This window comes from Bubalus bubalis, chromosome 11, assembly GCF_019923935.1.
Source record: "Bubalus bubalis isolate 160015118507 breed Murrah chromosome 11, NDDB_SH_1, whole genome shotgun sequence".
Taxonomy (NCBI): domain Eukaryota; kingdom Metazoa; phylum Chordata; class Mammalia; order Artiodactyla; family Bovidae; genus Bubalus; species Bubalus bubalis.
Genome location: NC_059167.1, coordinates 90,946,604 through 90,970,179, shown reverse-complemented (window position 1 = coordinate 90,970,179; position 23,576 = coordinate 90,946,604). Strand labels below are relative to the sequence as shown.

Here is a 23,576-nt window from a genome sequence, read left to right as displayed (position 1 = left end):
TGTGAATGAATGCCCCTTGGTTGGCTTTCTTTCACAACAAAACAACTGTCAGGCTGAGGCCCAATAAGCATCTGCATGAGCATGGTGAAGCAGCCCATCTGGGGTAGCATCTTTCCCTCGTGGGCCAAAGGCTCCTCACTGCCATTAACACTCTGAGCATGTGAAAGAGAGACCCGTGATGGCTGTCTGAACAGAAGTGTTGTAACTGCCTTGAGAACATTACAGATAACATGCTTTGGGGAATTAGATGTCAGGGATTATGCTACAACTGAAAAGATCTGAGAATCAGAGGTCAGAGAAACATTATGAATAGAGTCTTTTTTTGCATATATTTTGGTCATTTGGCCAGTATTTTCTTTTTTCCCTTTTTTTTTTTTTTTTTTTTTTTGGTGTCTTCTGTAGTCCTGTTCTCCTCCTGCCCTCAATCTTTCCCAGCATCAGGGTCTTTTCTAATGAGTCAGCTCTTCGAATTAGGTGGCCAAAGTATTGGAGCTTCAGTTTCAGCATCAGTCCTTCCAATGAATGTTCAGGGTTGATTTCCTTTAGGATTGACTCATCAGATTTAGAGTCTGACTATCCAGGTTAGATAGAATCCCCTCACTGACCGTGACACTTCAGGCGAGTTACTCCATTTCCTTATCTATATGATGGAGACAATTGCACCTATCTTCCAAGACTGTCACGAAATTTGAAAGAGATATAATGAGTAAAACCTTGAAAACAGGTCCTTGCATAGAATAATAATTCAGAAATTAAGTAGTATTATTATTTCATCAATTAGAAGTTAATCCTTTCCTTTTCTAAATTCTCTTCTGGCCTTAGTCACTCCCTGTCACCCCCAGGATTATAGCTTTGTGGGCAAATGTGATGCTTTTCTCACTTTATTTCCCCACAGTGAATTATAATGCCTGGAATGTTGTAGGTTCCAAATCTGAGATGAATGAATAAATGGATGATAACAGGGATCTTCCCTGTTGGGTCGGGAAGATCCCATCCATGTCTCCTGTACTGGCAGGCAGTCTCCTTACCACTGAACCACCAGGGAAGTCCTCACAATGCATTTCCTTATATATAACAGGCATGCTACACACCTCACAATGTGTATAGATGCAGTATTTTTTAATTATTATTATTGCCTTAAATGACTATCTTTAAAATAAAATATGGAGAAGGAAATGGCAACCCACTCCAGTATTCTTGCCTGGAGAATCCCAGGGACAGAAGAGTCTAGTGGGCTGCCATCTATGGGGTCACAGAGTTGGACACGACTGAAGTAACTTAGCAGCAGCAGCAGCAAAATAAAATATTTAGATGAAGAGAAGGGTCTCTTTATATTTACCAAACAATATTTACCATTTCGGGCTTCCCAGGTGGCTTCCAGGTGGATTCTTAGCCACTGGACCCCCAGGGAAGTCCAGTTGTCAGGATTTTGTTGGCAATAGTGGATATGTCTGGCAGCTCCCAGACAGCTCCCATCTGAAGGATGTCGCTAGGTTATCCGCCACAGGATCTGAGCCAATAGTGTACGGGTGAGAGAAGGGCCCTCAGAAGGGCACCCTGTGAAGATACCCAGGTTCAAGTTGAGGGTCTTCCTGTCTAGTCCTGGCTTAGCCTTAGAATCTCAGTGTTTCTGGGAAATCCAGTAGCTGTCAAGATAATCTTTGCTATCAACACAGAATGAGCCACAGTGTTCTAGAATGAAGGAGGTGAGGTCTTAGGTATATGAGGAAAGCAGGGTTCTGAATAGTGGGATCTTCTAGTTAAGCAGATCCACTCCATATTACTTATCTATTTTGGGGAGCAAATCATCCTAAAATGTAATGGCTTAAAGTAACAGTGATTTATTATTTTTTATAACATATATATTTTTATATTTTTTTCCTCTGGCCTTGCCTAGGCTCACTTATGAGAACACAGTCTCACATGTCTGGGGCCTCTGCAGGGAGGAGGAATGTCAGGAATGGTGTATTTCCAGGTGGTAGTAGCTGATATTCACAGAAACTTCCTTCTCTGACCACCTACCTCCCTCTCCCCCTACTAGGATATCAAAAAAGCAAGAGTGGAAGTCCCAAAGTTTCTTGAGATATTACTTCTGCCCTGTTCTACTGGTTAAAGTCCATCACAGGGTCAGCCTCATTTCAGGGGGAGGAAAATACCAGATTCCTCCTCTTGATGAGAAGAGTAGTACAATCCTGTTGCTTAATCTTGTGACAGTTTCTCAGACTGTCTTGTTTTTCATGACCTTGCCACTTTTGATGAGTACTGGTCAAGTATTTTGTGGAATATCTTTCAATTTGGCTTTGTCTAATGTTTTTCTCATGATTAAATTGGGGTTATGGAATTTGGGGAAGAAGACCACAGAGGTCAAATGTCCTTCTCATCACCTCCTATCAGAGAGCATTTGATACCATCGTGATTTGTTACTGGTGATGTTCTCTTGAGCCAGTTCTAACACCAATTCTGATGTGTGTTTTTTCACCAAGCAGTTAACTCAGTTCCCTGTGGACACTGACTGGGAGTTCACAAATTTAATTCTGTTCTGACACTACCTGGAAATAGTGTCAGATTCTGCAGGTTAAAGGCTCAGTCCTACAGGACTGCCCCCACTTTATTTATTTATTTATTTTGACTGCACTGTGCAGCATGCAGAGTCCTGGTTCCCCAAACAGGGATTGAACCTGAGTCCCCCCACCCCATATGCGCTGCTTTGGAAGATGATGTCTTAACCACTGGACTGCCAAGGAAGTCCCAGAACTGCCCCCACTTTAGATAGTAATCACAAGTGCAGATGGTTGCCTGGCTATAAATCAGAAGTTCCCTTGACCTCCTCTCTGCTGCTGCTAAGTTGCTTCAGTCGTGTCCGATTCCTAGCAACCTCATGGACTGCAGCCTACCAGGCTCCTCTGTCCGTGGGATTTTCCATGCAAGAGTACTGGAGTGGGGTGCTATTGCCTTCTCTGGACCTCCTCTAAGTTCAATTAATTTGCCAGAGCAGTTCTTAGAACTCAGGTAACCATTGACTTACTTTATAACTGGTTTATTACAAAGGATATTAAAGATATGAATCATAAATGGCCAGATAAGTGATGCATAGGGCAAGGTCCCCAAAACAGGTGCTTCTGTCCCCATGGAGTTTGGGACCTGGCACATGGATGTGACCTGGTTCACCCACCTGGAAATTCTCCAAGCCCTGTCCTTTTGGGTTTTTATGGAGGCTTCATTATATAGACTCGATAGATTAAATTCTCAGCCCTTGGTCACTGACAACCTCCTTCCCCTCCCCTCTCCCCGGAGGTGGGGAGGTGGGACTGGAAGTTCCACCTCTAATCACCATTGGTCCCCTGGGCAGACAGCTTCCATCCTTAGGTTACATAGGGGCTTCAGGTCACCTCATTAACATCATAAAAGACACTTTTATCACTCTGACCATTTAGGAAATTCCTAGGGTTTTTGGAGTTCTGTGCCAGGAACCAGGATGAAGATCAAATATATATATTTTTTGTAAATCATAATATCAAGCTTGAGCACTTGGTTAAAATGGTGCCAGCTTTCTCCACTGGAATGTTAATATTTTTCCCTTTCATATTCTATTGTTAGAAACTCTTTGTGGTTTTAATTTCAATGAAGACTAACAACGTCAGATATTTTTTCATGTGCTTACTTGTCATTCCTATACGTTATTTGATGTGCAAATTATTTTTTAATTGGGATAATTCATTATTGATGAGTTTTTAGAGTTTTTTTAATACATTTTGGATGTATTTCAAAATAAATTGCAGACATCAGGGTACCTCCCTCTAAACACATCAGCATATTATTAACTAGAGTTCAAATTCTTCATATACAATGAAATACACACTGAGATTTAACAAACGCTACTTCTCTGTGACCCAAATCACTGTCAAGATGTAGAAGACTGTTCTATTGATTTTTATGACCCATTGATGGTTGTAATGTATTTCAAAAACATGGTTCAGACAATCTAGTGGTAATGCAAGACCAGGGTAGAAGCTCTGGGCTATAAACATAGGATCTGCAAACCTCCCTCATCCCTCACTTAAATATTACTTCCAGGGCTAAGAGACCTTCAATAAAGTGAAACACAATAAGTCTGTATTATCCTAATTTGACCTACTAGGAGTTCGGAGAGGTACAGGTAACATGCCCAAGACAACATAGCTGATAAATGTGGGACCTGGGATGTGAACTCTGGCATCCTGCCCACCAGCCCCTGTGAGGCTAATGGGTGCTGTGGTTGTCCCAGCAGCTCATCCCCATTTTCAGCGTGGTTTCCTTTGGAAAGCTGTTCAGATCACAAATATTCATTGTTTGGGAGATAGCCAGTGTGTGAGCAGGGCCTCCCTTCGCAGACTGCAGGGACCCTCTGGGCTTGTTTTGGGCTGGCCTGACCTTACTGCAATTCGCAGCCACAAAAAGCCACATGCCAGCGCTGCCGTTCATAATGGAGGACCCGGAGGGCTGGCGCCTGACCATGCGACAGGGCGAGTGTGGCCGCAAGGCTGTGTGTCCTTCCCCTGGACCTGGGATTCCTGCGGCAGGGCCCCTCCTGTACATTCCTTGAGTGCATCTTTTGAGCCATGGGTAGTGCAGACTGGACCCTGCCTCAGGGAGCTGCTTGTCTAGAAGGGGCTTTAGGGCACAGGTGAGCAGGACACCAGCAGAAATGGCCAGTTCCCTCAGAGAGACTCTGACAAGGACTAGACATATCAGAGAAGGGAGCCTCTGCTTTCTGCTTCCTGGAGGATGTGGCATTTGTGGATGTACCAGATCGTGTCAGTAAGATTAGAAAGTAAGGGACATTCTAAATGCAGGAGAGACCATTGCTAGAGTTTTAGAGGTAGAAAAGGGCCTTTTGGTAGAAAAGGGCAGGTGGATTGAAATCTTGGGAGTGAAACCCTGAGAGGTTCTTGGGGGCCTTTGTGGAGATCTCAGCCCTCAGCCTCAGAAACAGGTCCTTCATTGAACTGTCAGCAAGGAGCCACAGAAGATTTCAGTGGGGGAGGGGCCCTCCCAAGTGGGGTGTTGCTGGGAAGTTGGGTCTGGGCTTTCCAGGCAGAATGTGTAGGGCAAGGGGAGGGGAGAGTGTCTGGGGCACTGCAAGCCCAGAGTGGCTGGGGAAACTGAGACCAGGAGGGCAGGGCAAGAAAGGTTCACTTTCTTCTCCCTGCCAGCTAGGAAGAGCTGCATTTCACTGGGCTGCAGAGCATGGGCAGCTGGATGCTCTGGACCTCTCCATGGGCTTTGGCTGTGGCCACAGTGTCAAAGACAAGGAACTGTGACCATGGGTCCCAGGGCAGGGCCAGGCTCTGGGCTCCTGAGCAGGGTGGTCACTGGCAGCTCACCTGTGTCTACTTCTGACTCTAGTGTGCTACAGGGCCTAATGGCCCAAAGACCAGCACATGTCTGGTATTCATCTAGCCAGCACTTTTTGAACCCTGTGCTATGGGTGAAGAGCACAGATGCCCAAGACACAGTTTCTTACTCAAGGAATTCAACACCACAATCCTAGTACAGAACTGTGACCAAATGTGGGGATCCAGGATGGCAATCTGATTGGTTGGTGGTGATGCCTGAGGTGGGTTTGAGCAGGGCTGTGATTCACTGGGGATGTCTGTTGCTGCAGGGAATGGGGAAGAGTGAGGGGCATGGTAGCCACACATCTGCTGGTTATTTGCTTTCTTTGTTGTTTTAGTTATCTGCTATGATTATGGCAAAAGAGGGATAAGAGCACTGAGGAGGGAGCAGTTTATTCAGAGTAGAGCTTACAAGCAGAATTTTACCAACCTGAGAAGCAAGGTTGGTAAACCAACCTGAGGGATGAGGACCTAAGGTGACCAGTCTGCAGATGACTTGTATCAATGGACCATTGTGAATCAATAGGCAAATACATTGCAGCAAATTCTAAACAGTGCTTCCAACAGAGGGAGGAATTCCATTGTTAATTTTCTGATAAATATGCTTGGCCAGGATACAAGGAGTCCTGTTTATAAGCCAGTGACAAAGCTCACAGACCAATGGACCACAGGATCTTAGAGCTGGAAGATGTCCTTGAAGGGCCTGTTCAACCTTCTCATTTTACTGATGAGGCCCAGAGAGGGGGATACTTTAACCAAGATCACACAGCAAAACTAGAGTCAAGCTGGGGTTTGCAACCATCATCCTGATGCCTGCCCCTGTGCTTCTCCTTCTCACCATGCTGCCTCCTGGGTCCCTGAGCCTTGGGGATCTGCATCAGATTTGTCTGCCCACACTCATCTTTCTAGGATAAAAAGGCAAAGTCAGATTCCAAGATTCAGGTCAGGCGGATGTACTTCATTTCAGAAATATGGGCTGTGCTCTGGGCTAGGCCCTGAGCCAGGAAGATGGAATACAGAGAAGAGTAAAGGACAATTCTTGCCAGGACACATCTACCCAAGAAGCCAAAAAAAAAAAAAAAAGATGTTTTCAGGGCCCCAGGAGAGCAGGAACACCAAAACCAGAAAGCAAGAAAAATTCAGCTTTGATGAATTTACACAGAATCTTGCAATCAGAAATTCTAGAAAGCAGCTTTTAAAATTGCATGCCTTGTTAAGTGTAGGGCATCCCAGGTGGCGCTAGTGGTAAAGAACCTGCCTGCCAACTCAGGAGACATAAGAGACATGGGTTCAATCCCTGTGCCAGGAAGATCCCCTGGAGGAGGGCATGGCAACCCACTCCAGTGTTCTTGCCTGGAGAATCCCATGGACAGAGGAACCTGGTGGGCTACAGTCCATGGGGATCACAAAGAGTCAGATACGACTGAGCATGCATGCACGTTAAGTGTTGTATTAATATTTTCCACTGAGGAATGCTCTTATTTTGAATTTCACTGGGGGAGAGGGCACAATCAGCTTTTCAAGACTTTGAGCCCCTGGAGGTCCGACTCCTGCTACGACCCCCCACCCCCACCCCCACCCCCAGCCTGCATAGCAGGACAGACCTGTTAGAACGGATGACAACGCAACTCACACTGCAGGTGCTGTGGCAGGGAGGTGCAGCCCAGAGAGAGTGACCAATTCCTTGGGAACCAGCAAGGAGATGCTGACAGGGCCCCATAGAGGAGGAGAGGCTAGATGTCCCCTCGGGTGGAGGGCAGAGTTCAGGCCCAAGGCCACAGTCTCCTTCCGCCCAGCTCGCTGCCCTGCCTGGGCAGACGGTAAGGCCCTGTTAGGGGTTCCCTGCCACCTGCAGCTTCAAAGGACAGGAAGTGGATATTTATAATCCAGAAGGAAGAGGGAAGCCCTGGCCTGTCTTCACAGGGCACATGCTGGGCCCCCACAGTTCACACACTTCCTTCCTGCCTCTTTGAACACAGAGGCTTCACACTGCGGCTATGTCACCCACAGCCTGGTTCTCGCCTGCGGCGGCAAGTGGGAAAGGAGTAGAACCAAGTGGTCAGGGGATTTTCTAAACTTAGTTTTACATATTAGTATAATCTGATGACGATCATAAAGGAAATGTAAATGTTTCGTCTTTGACCCCGTAAGATGGTTTGTGTATGTGTGGATCTATCATGGGGGTGGGGGATGGCTTAACTACTCTAAGTCCATGTTCACATCTTCACTGGGTCCTTGAAAGATCTGTGCCTAAACTGAAAGTCTGTTTTTGTGTGTCTTTTTTTTTCCTTCTGGCTGCTTTGGGTCTTCGTTGCAGCGCGTGGGCTTCTCTGGTTGATGTGCATGGGCTCCAGAGTGTGTGGGCTCCGTAGTTATGGCCTGTGGGCTTAATGGCCCCATGGCATGTGGGATCTTAGTTCTTCAACCAGGAATCGAGTCCTCTGTATTGGAAGAAGGCAGGTTCTTAACCACTGGACCACCAGAGAAGTCCCTAAATTGAATTCCTTCCTGGGGAAGGTACTGAGGCCAGGGCAGAGGGGAGCCCTTGAGCCAAAAGGCCCCCTTTAACTGGTTCAGCTCATTTGTTCCCACCGCCTCCTGGACATGATGAATGGCTGAGCTGAGTCTTCCCTTCGGGATGCTTTTGTCTATGAGTCCAGGGTCTTTGCCCTGGCTCCCTCTGCGGCTCCCCTGTAGGGACATCCCATGTCCTGGGCTGCCTCCTCTCCCCTGGGGCTTCTTACCCTCCTGAAGCAAGATCTCTCTAAGGATGACCCCCAACAGTCTGCCCTCGGTGAGGCCACTTCCAACACAAGGGACACTGTGGCCTTTGCCCGCCCGGTGGAGTCATCTGCCATGGCTCTGTCACTGCCACCTTGAGACTTCTCAAGGGTGAGGCTGCTCTCACATTCCAGGAGACACAGGTCAGGTTCTGCATCTCCGTTATTTATTACTGAACAAACATCTACGGAACAAATATCTGCCGTGTGCCCCAGGCCCTAATCTAGGCACTTGGGAAAACTTTAGAGAATGAAATAAGACAGAAATCCTTGCCTTTGTGGCACTTCTGTTCCAGCCAAGAGGTTCAGACAATAAACAATAAATATAGTATACAAGTAGCTAGTAGAGGGTATTAGGTGGTCAGCTATGGGGGGAAAGGATAGCTATGGAGCAGGATAAGGGGATCAAGAGGAAGGTGCAGTTTTCAATCGCATGGTCAGGGTGGGCTGTGCTATTCAGTAAGAAGCTAACATCTAGAACAGATGTAGGAGGTGAGAGACTGGGCCATGCGGCCACCAGGCACAGCCTGAGTACAAGGAGAGTCTCTGGGGCTGTGGCCTGATTAGAGGAAAGGCATAGATCTGGGCTCACTGAGTTGGGACCAGCTTTAACCTGGAGCATGGAAAATAGGGATTTTTTTTTTTTTTTTAAGTAATGTGTCTATGTTAAACTGTGAAAAAAGAGATGAGAACCTGGTCCTTGAAAATGCCCCTGGTTTTTGGTAGTTTGGGGCACAGCTCTCTGAGCAGGGTGGCATTGGTCCAGCAGAGCTATAGCTTGTCACAGACCTGCTCCTTCACCCTGGACATGTCACCCCTCTCTGGACCTCAGCTCCAACAGGTCCCCAGGACCTGCCAGTGTCTGTGATCCCACCAACCCTTCAGGAGCCCCTCTCCTTACAGTAGGGCAACACAGCCCTTCACCTGGCCGCCCACCTGGCTGCGCTGCAGTGGCCGTCAGGCTGGACCTGAAGGAGCAGAATGCGGTGAGTCGCCACCTGGCAGAGGCAGAGATGTGTGACGTTGACTTGTCCCCTGCCTTCCAGGAGCCCACAGCCCATGGTGCTGTCTGATTTCTCCCAGCGGGGGCCTTGGAACCAAGAACAAGGACATGTTCTCAGACTAACAGCCCGCCCGGAAAAGATGAGTGGCAGCACAAAGCTCCAGGCTCAGAGGAAAACTGGGCATCAGGGATTATGGAGAAGTCGTTATCACCGTGCGTGTTTAAAGGAGCGAGAGGTCACATGACCAGGGTGGAGCAAGGGCGAACAGAGACGGGAGGGTGAGGAGACACGAGCAGAGATGTGGGGGAGGGACTGAACGCACCAAATGCCCCTCCAGGTGAGAATCGGGTGTGGGGCTCAGGACGCCACGGATAACCAAGCCATCGTCCGCAGGAGCAGGGAGGCGAGAGCTCAAAGAGCCCGGCAGCCCCAGCAAGAGTGGTGAGCTCCGCCTCGGCCTCCCACCGCCCTCACACCACTCCTCTGTTTCAGGAAGGTCCGACAGCCCTTAATGCGGCTACCGCCGAAGGGATCCACCTCACCTGTGTGCAGCTCCTCCGAGGGGCGGGGACACCCTCACCCAGGTAGCTGGGCCCCCTCAGGACAAGCGTGTGTCCTCAGCTGCCGAGCTGTGACTGTGTCGGCTGTGACTGCAGAAGCCACAATGATTCCTGAACGTGGTGTGAGCAAAGCTGTGAGGCAGCAGGCTCAGGTCCTGGACTTGGCTTCTCTACGGCTGAACTCTGTGACCTTGGGCAGGTTACTCAACCTCTCTGAGCCTCTTTTCCAAGCTATAAATTGAAGATGATATATACTTGTGTGTGTGTGTGTTAATTGCTCGTTGTGTGTGACTCTTTGCAACCCTATGGGCTGTAGCCTGCCAGGCTCCTCTGTCCATGCAATTCTCCAGGCAAGAATACTGGAGTGGGTAGCCATTCCCTTCTTCAGGGCATCTTCCTGATCCTGGGATTGAATTTATGTCCCCTGCATTGCAGGCAGATTCTTTACTGTCTGAGCCACCAGGGAAGCCCATAATATATGCTTACTTTTTTATGTTGCCATGAGGGCTAAATACCTAGTGTAGTGCCTGGGACTTAATAGGAGCTCAGTACCCATTAGAGTCTTATTGTTGGACACTTGATAGTTCACAAAGCCCTTTTATAATGGTTGAATATTATCTCAGAAAAATTTCCCCCATTTTACAGATGAGAAAGTTTCAGTGACTTTCCCAGGGCACAAGCTAGTAAGAAGCAAAGCTGAGTCTGAGAAGCCTATTTCTCTGACTCCAGAGCTCAGGGCCTGACAGGTTTGCCTTGCCCAGTGGGGGTGGGGGTGGGAGGGGTGTCTCCATCTGTGACCCACCCCAGCAAATGGAGCTGAGGCCTGGGTGTGACTCTGGGACAGGCCTCTTTTCTCCCCTCCTGTTGTGCTCTGTGAGTTGGCCATTAGAAATTCTGTGTCCTTGAGAAGGGGCGGGGGCAGGGGGAGGATTGTCACCTTTCTTTAAGTAGGAAGTTGGTTTTTTTGTTTTGTTTTGCTTTTTATTGTTTGATCAGTGACAAATCTTTTTTGGATGGTTGCATGTCTGAGGGTCTGGAATTCTCTTTCGTTCTAAATTTCAATAATGCGACAAAAATAACATAAATAGTGAATAATATAAATAATAGCAAAAACGGAGAAATGAAAAGGATATGCTAAAAAATATTTGACACAAAAGAAGACAGTCTCGGGAAAACAGAATAAAAAAGAGAGGAGACGTTCTGAAAACAAATAGCAAAATGGCAAATGTAAATTTAATAACAATAGCGACCAAAACTGCCCTTAAATGTAAATAGTGCTTTATTATTAGTATTAGTATTATTTTGGCCATGCCATGTCATCTGCAGGATCTTAGTTCTCCAACTAGAAACTGAACCACAGCCCTGGCAGTGAAAGCAGTCTTTTATGTTTTGGACCACCAAGGAATTCCCTTTTTTTTTTTTTGGCCAATAATGCTTTATAAGCCACAAAACATTTAATTTGCAGAACGCCCCTATCAAGTTTGGAGACTACTATCCCAGGGGTGTCGGGGGGAGCAGGACAACAACCCAGAGAAGGAACGTGGCTGCCCCCAGGCACCCAATTATGGTCATCCATTAGCAAGGCCCTCTCTCTGTGCCCAGCAGTAGGCACTGGGAGGAGCAAGGATGCTACATGCCATGGCGCCTCCCCAGCAGTAACAGCACAGGAGTTTAAGAGACTTGGGAGGTCAAGTCCAGCTGGTGGTCATTGGTGGTTAAAGATGCCCACCTCCCTGGCCCTCGTGCTCCAGCCTTGACTTGTTTCTGGCAGAGGCCATGATCCATTCCAACATTCCCCCGCTTCGCAAGGTCATGTAGCAGAGTCTCAGAGGAGCAGCCAACCCAAAGGGCTTGCGTTTCCCACCAGGAGATGGATGAGTTCCCACCCACCTTGTGCACTCACTCAGACAAGACTTTGGCAGGGTGACCAACTCATCCTGGTTTGCCTCATACTGTCCCTATTTTAAAACAGAGAGTCTCACATTCTAGGGAGCCTTCAATCCAGGGCAACCTGGGACAGCTGGTCACTTAGCGGGACCTTCCGAGATGAAGGCCCATGAAAGCCCTCGCTCTGGCCCTGCCAATCTCCTCTGTGGACCCGCTGACACCAGCTCCAGCTGGATAGTACATGCTGGCTAGAGTTTGCCTTGTACTGCAGATCTTATCAGTCCCCCTCTTTGAAAACCATCTTCTCAGAGTCTTTTCTATGAGTGTCTTCACTGGCTCAGGAATTGTGAAGGCTTTTGGCTTTTGCTCCAGAGTCTGTGACTGGAGGCGAGGAAAATCCTGAGACCATAGCGTGGTCCTTTTACTAGTCGCCAGGCCTGGGCAAGTCACTGATTTCTCCCTCCTTTGGGTTTAATGGGGATAATAGTCCCGGGATGGGGGGTTGTGAGTTGTGAATGGAATAATGAATCCCAGAGTGAATTGTAAACCCCACTGTGAGGGGTCCTGGGGATGCTGCACTGATGCCTGTTTCCTTCTAGAAAAAAGCAGAGCTGCCTCCACTATGCAGCCCTCGGTGGCTCCGAGGACACGGTCATCCAGGCAGGAGGCAGTAGTGATGTGGCTGATCACATAAGTGTGGGGCGTGGATGAAAGCGGGGCACACTGAAGAGTCTCCCATGACTTGCTGCTCAAAACAGACATGGAGAACAGATTAGTGATTGCTGAGGGTGGGACAGGGGCAGAGGAGGGAGGAGGGTGTGGTTATAAAAGGAGAACACAGGCGACCCATGTGGTGATGGAATGCTGCTGTATCTTGACTATGTAACGGATACATGAACCTACATGTGTATCCATTAATGAAAAAATCGCATAAAATACACATATATACAGACTGGGAGTGAAACTGGGAAGATCTGAGTAAGATGGGTATTATCAATGTGAGTATTCTGGTTAGAGTATTGTACAGTGGCTTTATAAGATGTTACTATGGGAGTGGGGAGAACCGAGCAGATGGATATGGTGGGATAATGGTGGGAAGAAGGCATCTCACTAGATCCTTTTGTTCTTTTTGGTTCTTTTGGTTTATATAAATAATGTGTAAAACAATGAAAAGCAATACTGATCTCTTGCTACTCCCTTTTTCGACCACAAGCCCTCGCACCTGTTTCTAGGAGGATGAAGGCCGTAAACAGCCTCCTTGGTTACTTTATCTCTGTGGTCTGCTGCTTCCTGGAAGGCCACCATTATAGCTCCGCTAGGTTTCCCAGATCGTCTGAATAGTTCTTTGAGCCAGTTTCCCATGTCTGCCCATTCATTCACACAGCCGACCTTCTTTTGACCTTATTTTAATTTCACAGTTATTTAGCAATGATCTGTTGAAATTCTGTGGCAGTTTTTCCTAGGTTTTAAAATTTTTTTCTAGATGCGTTTTAGAATGCTGTGATGTGCTAAGTCGCTTCAGTTGTGTCCGACTCTTTTGCAACCCCATAGCCCGCCAGGCTCCTCTGCACATGGGATTCTCCAGGCAAGAATACTGGAGTAGGTTGCCATGCCTTCCTGCAGGGGATCTTCCTGACCCAGAGATCAAACCCATGTCTCTTACATCTCCTCATTGGTAGGCGGGTTCTTTACCACTAGCGCCACCTGGGAAGCCCATTTTAGAATACTTTTTGGCATTTATTTGCAGTTTGGGTTTGGGATTACATTAAGTCTGTAAATAATATAAGCTAAAATGGTCATCTCTGCAATATTTTATTTTTTCACTAGGAACATGTCTTTCCATTTCCTTTATGTCCTGTTTTATATCTTTCAGTGGTGTCCTATGGTTTTTCGTTTGCGTTTGTAATAGTCATTTCCAATTGTACTCTTCATAGGTACTTTATATATTTTGACTGTCATTGTGAATAGGCTATCTTTTTAAAACATGTCATTTCTTGTAGGGATTCAATATAGGAATGTTATTGACTCTGGTATTTTTATCTTCTGTATGACTTTTCATTAATTTTGCTAGAGGTTTTTTTTTTTTTTTGGTTGGGGTATAGTAGCTATTTTAACACATCTAGATGTACAATCACATTGCCTACAAATAATCATATAGGTTAAATCTTCTGATATCCATAAACTGCTTTTTTCCTGGCCAAAACTAGTAATGGTAGTCGTGAGTGTTTTTGTTGTGTGTGTGTGTGTGTGTTTTGTTCTATAACCTTTGATTGCTCATTATGTGAGGGTGTTTTCCACGGTTATTAATAGTATCGATCTACACCACTGATTTTTCTGGTTTTGTCCCTTCCCACTATATGTGTGTCACTGTACACCTAGACAGCAGGGTGCTGTGGCAGTATCCCCACTTCGTCACGGAGTCACTGTTCACAGGGAGCCACTGGGGATGGAATCCTCCAGACCTGAGTGAGGCCTTGGGTGCCTGTTGGGCTTGGAGTGAGACCTATGTTCTGGTCCTGGCTGGCTCTCTCATTCACTGATTTCATACATAAATAGTTGTTAGGCACCTACCTAGACGCTGGGGGTAAAAAGTCCAATAACACAAGGTCTCTATTAGTTACGTGTCCTTGGGTGAGTCATGTTAGTTTTATGAACTCACTAAGTGTTCTTATTTGTGAGATGAAAGTACTAAATACGAATACCATTCCTGTATGTTTGCTAGGTTCCTGGAAAGTAAATGAGTTATCAGAGAGTTTTAAGTGTTCCTAGAAAGGACCTTGCTGCTTGCTGCAGCGGGTGTCACTTGCCGGATGAAGAGTAGCAGAGAAGCAGGGTGACTTGCCCAAAGTTGCATGGTGAATGCTTGGCACATCAAGGTCTTTCGGGCTCCCTCCCACCCTGACATCAGCAGTGGGCCCCAGGAATTCAGGCTTTGGGCTGTAAATGCTTTAGGTCACTCATGTTGCCCGAGAAGCGAGAGAGGCCAAACTCAGAAGCGCTGTCTGCACTCCTCCTAACTCCCATCTTCTAGCACCAGCCTGCAGCTGGGCAGTCCTGGGAGGGACCCATCAATTGGTCTGTGTCTCCCCCCGCAGCAGGGCGCCACTCCTGTGCACCTCGCTGAGGCACGTCACTGGCCTGCGGCAGGTCCTTATGGACGCCACTTTGATCTGGACGCTGTTGACAATGTAAGTGGCTACAGAAACCATCCGGGCCCCATGGCACCTCTGGGCACCCTCCTAGGCTGGCAGAGTTTGGCTGTGGTCTACCAGCCAGGCCCAGAGTTGAGGAATTGCTTTCTTAGCTTGTAAAAAGCTGTTTGAATATTTGTTGAAGGTAGCAACATTTTATTAACCATTCCTCTATGTTGAGCATTTGGGTATTCCCAAGTTTTTGTCATGATATATATAGAACACTAAAGTAAACATCTTCCTATATTTAGCCTTTTCCTTTCATGGATTTTTGTTTTCCCCTACTTGGGGGAAATTACCAGGGCAGCAGTGGCTGGGTTCGTCTTGGATAACAAAAGGCCTCTGAGTCCTAAAGTTGTGATCAGTCAGAATCGTTTTAAAACCCCCATCCCCACAATCTACCCTCTAATCACACAATCCTCAGGGCCACCATCCACAACCACTAGCAGTGGAAAGCAATTTGACAGAATATAACGTGTATCTTTAAAACAGTCAGTATTTGCACAGTTGAAAATTGAGCCTCAAGAAATATATTGAGCTCATGCACCAAGATATTCATTGCAACACTGTATCAGTTTTCATTTCAAAAAGGGCCCAAATAATAAGAGAGAAGTGATTGGGTAAATTGTGGTGGTAGTGGTTTAGTTGCTAGTTTGTGTCCGACTCTTGTGACCCCCATGGACTGTAGACTGCCAGATTCCTCTGTCCATGGGATCCTCCAGGCAAGAATACTAGATTGGGTTGCCATTTCCTTCTCCCAGGGATCTTCCCAATCCAGGAATCAAACCTGGGTCTCCTGCATAAAATTATGGTACAGACATAGATTGGCTTTTATGGAGCTATGAAAAATGGTGTTTATTGAGTTTGTAATATACAGAAAGTTATACAGATACAAAATGTAATATGGAATGATCTCAAATATTTAAAGCCATAAAACTAAAAATAATTGCATTAAACAAAAGACTAGAAGAAATGTGCTAAGACTGTAACCGAGGTTGACCTGGGTGGGCTGCTGCTGCTGCTGCTGCTGCTGCTAAGTCGCTTCACTCGTGGGTGGGCTAGTGAGTGGTATTTTTTTTGTTGTTGTTCTTTCTATTTTTTTTTTAACTAAGTTTTCTCTCCTGAGTAGTATGTTTATGATTAAACCCAGTTTACCCTTCCTTATAACTTCTTAGAGAGAAATTCTGTTAAGACCAGTTGGGAGTGCACCCCCACCTTGGTCCTGTCCCGGCTTTGAGCTACACACCATGCCTACATGCTTTTCTGCTTTTTGTTCCCTTGGCTTCTTCTCCAGAGGAAGCAGACACCCCTCCATCTTGCCGCAGAGCACGCCTGGTGGGACATAGCAGAGATGCTCCTATTCACTGGGGTTAACTTAAACCTAAGAGATAAGGTACCTCTGCTCACAACCAGCCTCCCTGTCCAGCTTTCACAACTTCACCTGAAGCAATTGCCTCCTGCTTCCAGAGTGTTCATATCACTGTTACATATCAGCTCAAAGGCTGCCTCCTCCAGGCAGTCTTCCTGCCCCTCCATCACCCTCCGCTGCCTCCTCTGAGGGCTCTCAGCACTTGGCCCACCCCCTCTTGGTCCTTGACTGTGATACAGTTGTCTTCTGTTTCATGGGCTCCATCAGACTTTGAGCTCCTTGAAATGTCTGCTGGGGAGAGGGAGAGAAGACTAGAGGGACAGTGCATTACCACCCCACACGTCCCTACATGTGAAACAAGGTTGCAGAGGCTTCTGGGGTCATGGTGCCTCTGGGGTGGCCAACTCCTCAGGTGGCCAGAGGTTCAAGAAGACCTGAAGACTTGGTATGAGGCTGAGGAGGTCACGGGCCCATGAGGGCAAAGGCCCTTGCACACATGGCCCAGCCCTTGGGATGGTGTGGGAAAGAGGTGGGGGCAGGGAACAAGTCCGGAGGCTGGACCTGGGCAGGGCTCCCTGCTTTGAGCTGGGCCCCCAGACAGCTGGCCAAGCTCAAAGAAGAGCTTCCCATCTTCCCAAGGTCCCTGGAGGTGGTTGAGGCCAGCTTTGTGCCACAGGCCTGGAGCCAAGGGCTGGGAGACTGAGGGGAGGAAGCAAATATGACATAGGGGCCCAGGCCCCTTCTCTGGGTTCTGGTTTTGTTACAACAAAGGCTCTTGGCCTTTTCCAGTGGATAGAAATTGATTAGAGGCCAGACAAGAAATTCAGACAAGGCTATATTGGGGCCCTTGCTACAGCAGGGATAAGCGAGGTGGGGCAAGTTTGTTCCTTATACGGGATGAGGGCAGGGGTGTGTCCAGAGGTCGGGCTGGAGGGTAGCTTGGGTATTTGGCTCACCCCTTAGCTGGTGCTGTGTGCAGTACCCTGCTTTCGCTCCTGACCCTCTGTTTTAGCTCCACACTCCTCAAAAGTGGTAGCTGAGTTTTTTGTTCTCTTTTGATCTTTGGGGTCCAGAATTTGCCCCAACTGTCCCTGTGTGCAGTTATTTTTAGTCTCATGTAATTGCTTTGTCTTTTGTTGCTTGAGGAGTGGTATGTCCAGGTGCAAGCATTGCAGCAAAGTCTTCCAGGTCCCAGGCCTGTCTCAGTTTCATCTGAGAAATGGGGCTGGTAACGTGATCTCACAGACAACCCTGAAGAGTTATGTAGGCTGGGTGTTGTTTTTTTTAATTTATTTATTTTTAATCGAAGGATAATTGCTTTACAATATTGTGTTGGTTTCTGCCAAACATCAACATGAACCATAGGCTGAGTTTTATAAGCTCTAAGGCCTCCTATTCTAAAGGAACACAGGGGTGGTTGCTAGAATTATTATTATTGCCTTAGTCTTCTGTGACTGTCCATACCTGGAGTTTCTCCCAGAAAACGTTTCTGTCCTCCAGTGTAGACTGCTGGAAACCATTTGCTTTGGACAGGAAGGTTTATTGTCAGAGCTAGAGACCACCACACACCCTCGAGTACAGACTCTGGCTTCCCGTCTCCTTTCTCACCTGCAGCAAGTAGAAACTGCCCTGTCAGTGGCTGCCCGCAGCAACCACAGCAGCCTGGTGGACATGGTCATAAAAGCCGATCACTTCTACAGATGGGAGAAGGTCCTGAGACCCCGTGCTTGGTCTCTCTGTGTTGGAAAGGGAGTAGCCCTGGCTTCAGGTGGAGCTGGCTTTGAACCTCAGCCCTGACCAATTCAGGAACCCCTTGGTTTCCAAGGGAATGATAATTGCTGCCTTACCTAACGCTAGGGTTCTTTGAGATTATAAAGAGATGGGTGAGCACCCAAACCACCTGAAATAAGGCTGACTGAGGTCCATACCAGTGTGGAGATACTGGTAGACGCTGCTCTAGCTCCTCGTTGATGGATGAATGCGTACACGCCTGAATAAAGAAACGACAGTTTGGTTCCAGCTCACTGTCAGCTCCAGGTGATTGGAACTGTGGGTTGGGGTGTTCTATTCAAGCAACTTTCTGAGCCCAGAGGCCAAGTGTGCTGGGATTCATTATGGATATCTGCTCTGGAGTTGGGAAAGAGTAGTAGCAAATGTAAGGTCAGGCATTTGCAGTTCCAGCATCAACAAATGGGGGTGGGTGGAGAGTTTTTTGTTTACCTTTGGTGGTTGTTTTTATATACAGAAAATAAAAGTTTGCATTTATTTCAGTTTTGAAATTAATACTATTTTTTACAAAATTTAAATCTTAGTTTCCCTTAAACTTTTAAATTTATTTTTACATTATTATTATTGCATTTATACAACTAGTAAATTTTAACAGTCACTTTTGAGAAAGACAGTTTTTTAAATGGCTGCATCACACAGCATGTGGGATCCCTGACCAGGGATCAAGCCCACACTCCCTGCATTGGAAGTATGGGGTCTTAACTACTGGACAGCTAGGGAAGTCCCTCAAGAAAGCCTTTTGTTTAAAGTTTGGTCCTGTGTTTAAACTTAATTAAACTACCTTAAACGTATTAAACTGAATTAATACATTTAATATAATAGGTTCTCTTTTTAAGCACTTCAAATGCTTCCTAAATTCTTAAATTATTCCATTAAATCCAGTAAATTAAACCTATAAAGTGAATCTTAAATGTCGTAGACATTCTGATATTGTATCATTGTTGTTGTTTAGTCAATAAGTTGTGTCCTCTTCTTTGTGACCCCATGGACTGTGGCCTGCCAGGCTCCTCTGTCCATGGGATTTCCCAGGCAAGAATACTGGAGTGGGTTGCCATTTCCTTCTCCAGGGGATCTTCCTGACCCAGGGATCAAACCCGCGTCTCCTGCACTGGTAGGCAGACTCTTAACTGCTGAGCCACCTGGGGAGCCCTCTGATGTTTTATACAAACAGTAAAATTCTCTTGCACTTCTCAAAAAAATAACTGTCCCCAAACCAATCAATCAATAACAAATTTCCATAGGTATCAGAAGGTTTTTCTCTTTCACATCTTGTCAACATTACAACTTCTTTACATACAACGGATTACTCCTAAATATTAATACAAATGATTAAATGAACTGATTCATCTCTATGCCTAATCTTAATCCACCTCAGGCTTTAAAAGTTCTCAACACTAAGGCAGTGGTGCAGTTAGAATCACAAATCCCTCCTTTGTGCCCCTAAACCAGTTCAACTAGAATCTTGAGGTAAAGGCCTAGCTTCTGCGGTTCTTAAAGGTCTCAGATGATTCCAATTTAAGATGCAGCTGAGAACACTGTTCTATAGAAACAATTCTTACCACCCCACGTGGGAGAAAAGCTCCCAGGTCATCACCTCCCAGACACTGTTAACCAGGATGTGAGGTTCAAATCTGCGGATGCCAGGACTCACCTGAGCTTTTTAGCAGCCAGATCTAAGTATCCACATTTTTCAAGGAGCTTTTTTTGGCTTCAGTCTAGGCTTTAGTGGGTTTAACTTATGTACTACATAATTTTGGCAGCCTCTTATTTTATCACTTGCTTTGCATGGAAAGAATTCTGTAACCCACCCTTCTCTACGTGTTGGCATTCAGCAAGTTTAGCTAGTGCCTGATTCTTGGCTTGCCTAGTTTTAGCCACAATGCTGAGGTGTTCTATTGACATTCCTCCTATAAGAACACAAATGAAAAACTGGGAAGGCTTCTTGGAAGAGGTGGCACACAGGTGGTCTTTTGACTATGGCAATGAGATTGAGAGACAGGAAGGTAAGAAAAGGAATTCTGGATGGAAAAATATGTAAGCAGCTCAGGTTCCAGCACTCAAAGCTAGGCATAGAGTCAAAAACCAGAGTAATGAACCCTAAGCCCCAGGTCTGTGATGATGCCAGTTCTGGGTCCAGGCTCATGGAACAAGGGAGAGCCCAGCAGGGATTTCCCCAAAATGGCTGCTGTACTTCTGGGATCTGCCCCCCAGGACCGCCTCTTGTGTAGGGACATCTGTAACCCCTCTGGGAAGAGTTTGACTATTAAGTAGGGTCATCAGCGGGAAATGCAGCCTCTCTGCTCAGTGCTGTGGCAAGTGGCTTCCCAGTACCTGCGGCCCCACAAGTGGAAGAAGCTGGCGTACTGCTGGGAGTTCACCAAGGCCCACGTCCACGCCATAGAGCAACAGTGGACAGGTACCACCTTACCTCGGTGCCCCAGAGCAGCCCAGGAGGAGGGGCGGGGGCACATGGGGTGTGTTCAGTTTTCTGTGCTTCTAGGGGAAAATCCTCACCAAGTCACATGCTATTTCCAACATGCCATGTGCTCTTTCCCTCCCCAGGCCTTTGCACGGGCTGAGCCCTCTGCGCCTCCCTCCACAACTGACCTGTGAACTTCACATGCCTCATGAGTCAGCTTGAGCTGATACCCATCGTTCACACACAAAGCTAAAGGCACTTCCTTTACTTCCTGTAAAAAGGAAAGGAACTGCTGTTGCCACTATTATTTAACATCTGTTTGAAAATTTTGGCCCTGGTATTGAGGTATGAAACAGAAATAGAAATTAAGAGTGTAAATATTGAAAAGGAAGAGAGATTTATTAATTGCAGATGCTATAATTATATACATAGGAAGTCCAGAAGAGTCAACAGAAAAACTCTTAGAAAAAAATAATTGAATGAAATGGCTAAATATGATTAAATATATAAACACCATAGTATTCCTCTGTACCACCTCTGAACCATCAAGAAGTGGACAAAATATATAGAGATATTTTTTAAAATATACCACTTACAGTAGTGTATTTCTAAAGTATGAGTGACATGAGTAAGACAATACAAATTATTTGAAAGAAGACTTGGTAAGTGGTACAACATTGCTGTGTTTCAAGCTAAAAACAGTGTCATGTAGATATCAATTTTCCCCCAACTAAAGCTTTGATCCAATTTTATTTTACTTATTATTATTAATATTTATTTATTTGGCTGCACTGGGTCTTAATTGTGGCATGTGGGATCTAGCTTCCCAACCAGGGACCAAACCTGGCCCCCCTGCAAGAGGAACATGGAGTCTTAGCCACTGGACCACCAGGGAAGTCCCTCATTCAATTTTAATCAAATCAAAATAGGAAGTTTTTGAAACTTGACTAAAGGAGTCTACATGTGTGTGTGCTAAATCACTTCAGTGGTGTCCAACTCTGTGACCCCACGAACAGTAGGCTGCCAGGCTCCTCTGTCCATGGGATTCTCCAGGCAAGAATACTGGAGTGGGTCCATTTCCTTCTCCAGGGGAAATCTTCCCAACCCTGGAATCCAACCCACATCTCTTAGTTCTCCCGCATTGGGGTGGGTTATTTACCACTAGCGCCACCTGGGGATTCTACAGTTCATCTGAAAGAAGAGACAGGGAATAATAAATAAATACTCTGGGGAAAAAAGGCAAAAAGGGTCTAACTCAACTTAGAAAGCTAAAAATTTAACATAGAGATTCCTGACATACACATGTGTAAATCGGGTAGTGGATAGAGCAGGGAGTCCAAAAGTGAAAATGAAAGTCCTATCCAACTCTTTGCAACCCCATGGACTACATGGAATTCTCCAGGCCAGAATACTGGAGTGGGTAACCTTTTCCTTCTCCAGGGGATCTTCCACAACCCAGGGATCGAACCCAGGTATCCCGCATTGCAGGTGGATTCTTTACCAGCTGAGCCACAAGGGAAGCCCATGAACACCGGAGTGGGTAGCCTATCCCTTCTCCAGCACATCTTCCCGACCCAAGAATTGAACCAGGGTCTCCTGTATTGCAGGCGGATTCTTTACCAACTGAGCTATCAGGGAAGGGGGAGTCCAAAAGTAAACTCTGTTACAGATGCAGATTTCTTAGACAGTTAAAGAGCACTGATGAATTACAAGGCTGGTGACAAGGGCTAGTGAATAAATGGGTCAAATGAAACATGTCACAGGCAGATCACTGGCAACACCAGGATGAGGTGCCTGCTGGGGGCCCACAGACACCAGAACATCAGGGATGCAGTGGATGACTGACTTGGACATGATGACTGTGTCCCCAGGGCTGTGCCAAAGCCTCTGTCCCCACCTGGGAGAGCTGACCTGGTCACAGTTTAATAACAAGTTAATGCTACCACAGGCACTGAAGAGAGTAGGCACTTATTTTCCAAACACTGGAATCACCTAGGAAGCCTTAACACCACTCAGTGCCTAGGCACACCCATTCCCAAGTACAAAGGAATCTCAGAGATGGAGAGGAGCCCAGGTGTGAGTGTTTGCTGAGGGCTCCAGGTGTTTCCAGTGAGAACCAATGGCTGAGAACCAATGGCTGAGAACCACACAGGGTGAAGAACAGCGTGCAGAGTGGAGATGGTTGTGAGCAGTCAGAGAGACGCCCTCTACAGTGCATCGTGGTACCACCGTGAATGCTAGTTCTTTCCCTCTTCCCAGTGACTCCAACAGGATACACGATGGATGATCAGGAGAAAGTCTGGAGCTGGGGTGGTCCTCATGTCTCGGATCCAAAACCCCACCCCCATACCATCTGAGGCTGCTGCTCCTCCCCTCCCTTCCCACCCTCCAACTCCCCTCCCCATCTCTGGGCTGAGCTCTACTGAAATCTGGAGAAGGGCCTGGTGTTCTGGTGGAAGTTAGGGTGGGCTCAGATCTGGCTCTGGTAAAGCAGACAGGGTGGGCACCTTTTCTCTCTCTCTCTCCCTCCCTCCCTGGTCCTCAGGAACCAGGAGCTATGGGGAACATGGGCACTGCATGCTGCTCATCTGGCCACACGGTGTGGTGAGAATCCCACCAGAGCGCTATTCAAGGGCCTCGTGGCCATTGGCAGGAGGGACCTGGCTGGTAAGTGCCTCCTTCTTGCCTGCTTCCTGCTCAGGGCAGCTCTGGGCCCCAGCAAGGCCCTCCAAGGCTGCCCAGACCACAGTGCCATGGCACTGGCTCTGAACCTTCCAGATTGCTGGTCGTAGCCCCTCCTCCTCCTGGAACCCAGGCAGAGCCTCAGGCAACTGACAGTACCTCTGGGCCCCAGACTCCCCCTCTGTGCAAAGAGGGTGGCCCAGATGGTCCCTGTGACCTTCATGGCCCCAAGATCACTGCAGCTACGATCTCTTCCTATCCAGCTGTCTATACTGCTTTGATCCCATGTCCCCACCCCACCCCCACCCCCCGCCCAGTTTGGGATAAGGCAAGAACAGCCTGCAGGGGTGTTTTTCACAAACATTAAGACCTATGGGCCAAAACTGGTTTAAGATGAGTTGAACTACTAAGATCTGATCAAATAAAATTTCTGAGGCCATCACAACCTATTTGAGTCTGTCAATCCCAAAAGCTTTTTTGGGGATTTGGGATTCAGGGCACCATGTGGAACCATCAGACAA

The 23,576-nt window shown here is 47.0% G+C and overlaps 1 protein-coding gene across 1 annotated transcript; it reads left to right on the top strand.

Moving 5' to 3' along the window:
• Positions 1-81: 81 nt before the first annotated feature.
• ANKDD1A (ankyrin repeat and death domain containing 1A) lies at positions 82-23,542 on the top strand. Its single transcript, XM_045162167.1, is given in 15 exon segments — positions 82-103; positions 4,371-4,470; positions 4,757-4,793; positions 5,193-5,296; positions 7,355-7,409; positions 9,062-9,104; positions 9,107-9,141; positions 9,652-9,743; positions 12,206-12,302; positions 14,702-14,794; positions 16,092-16,190; positions 17,781-17,876; positions 20,166-20,370; positions 22,919-22,972; positions 22,975-23,542. Coding segments are annotated over 15 exon segments (1,323 nt in total). The 3' UTR covers positions 23,166-23,542.
• Positions 23,543-23,576: the final 34 nt, after the last annotated feature.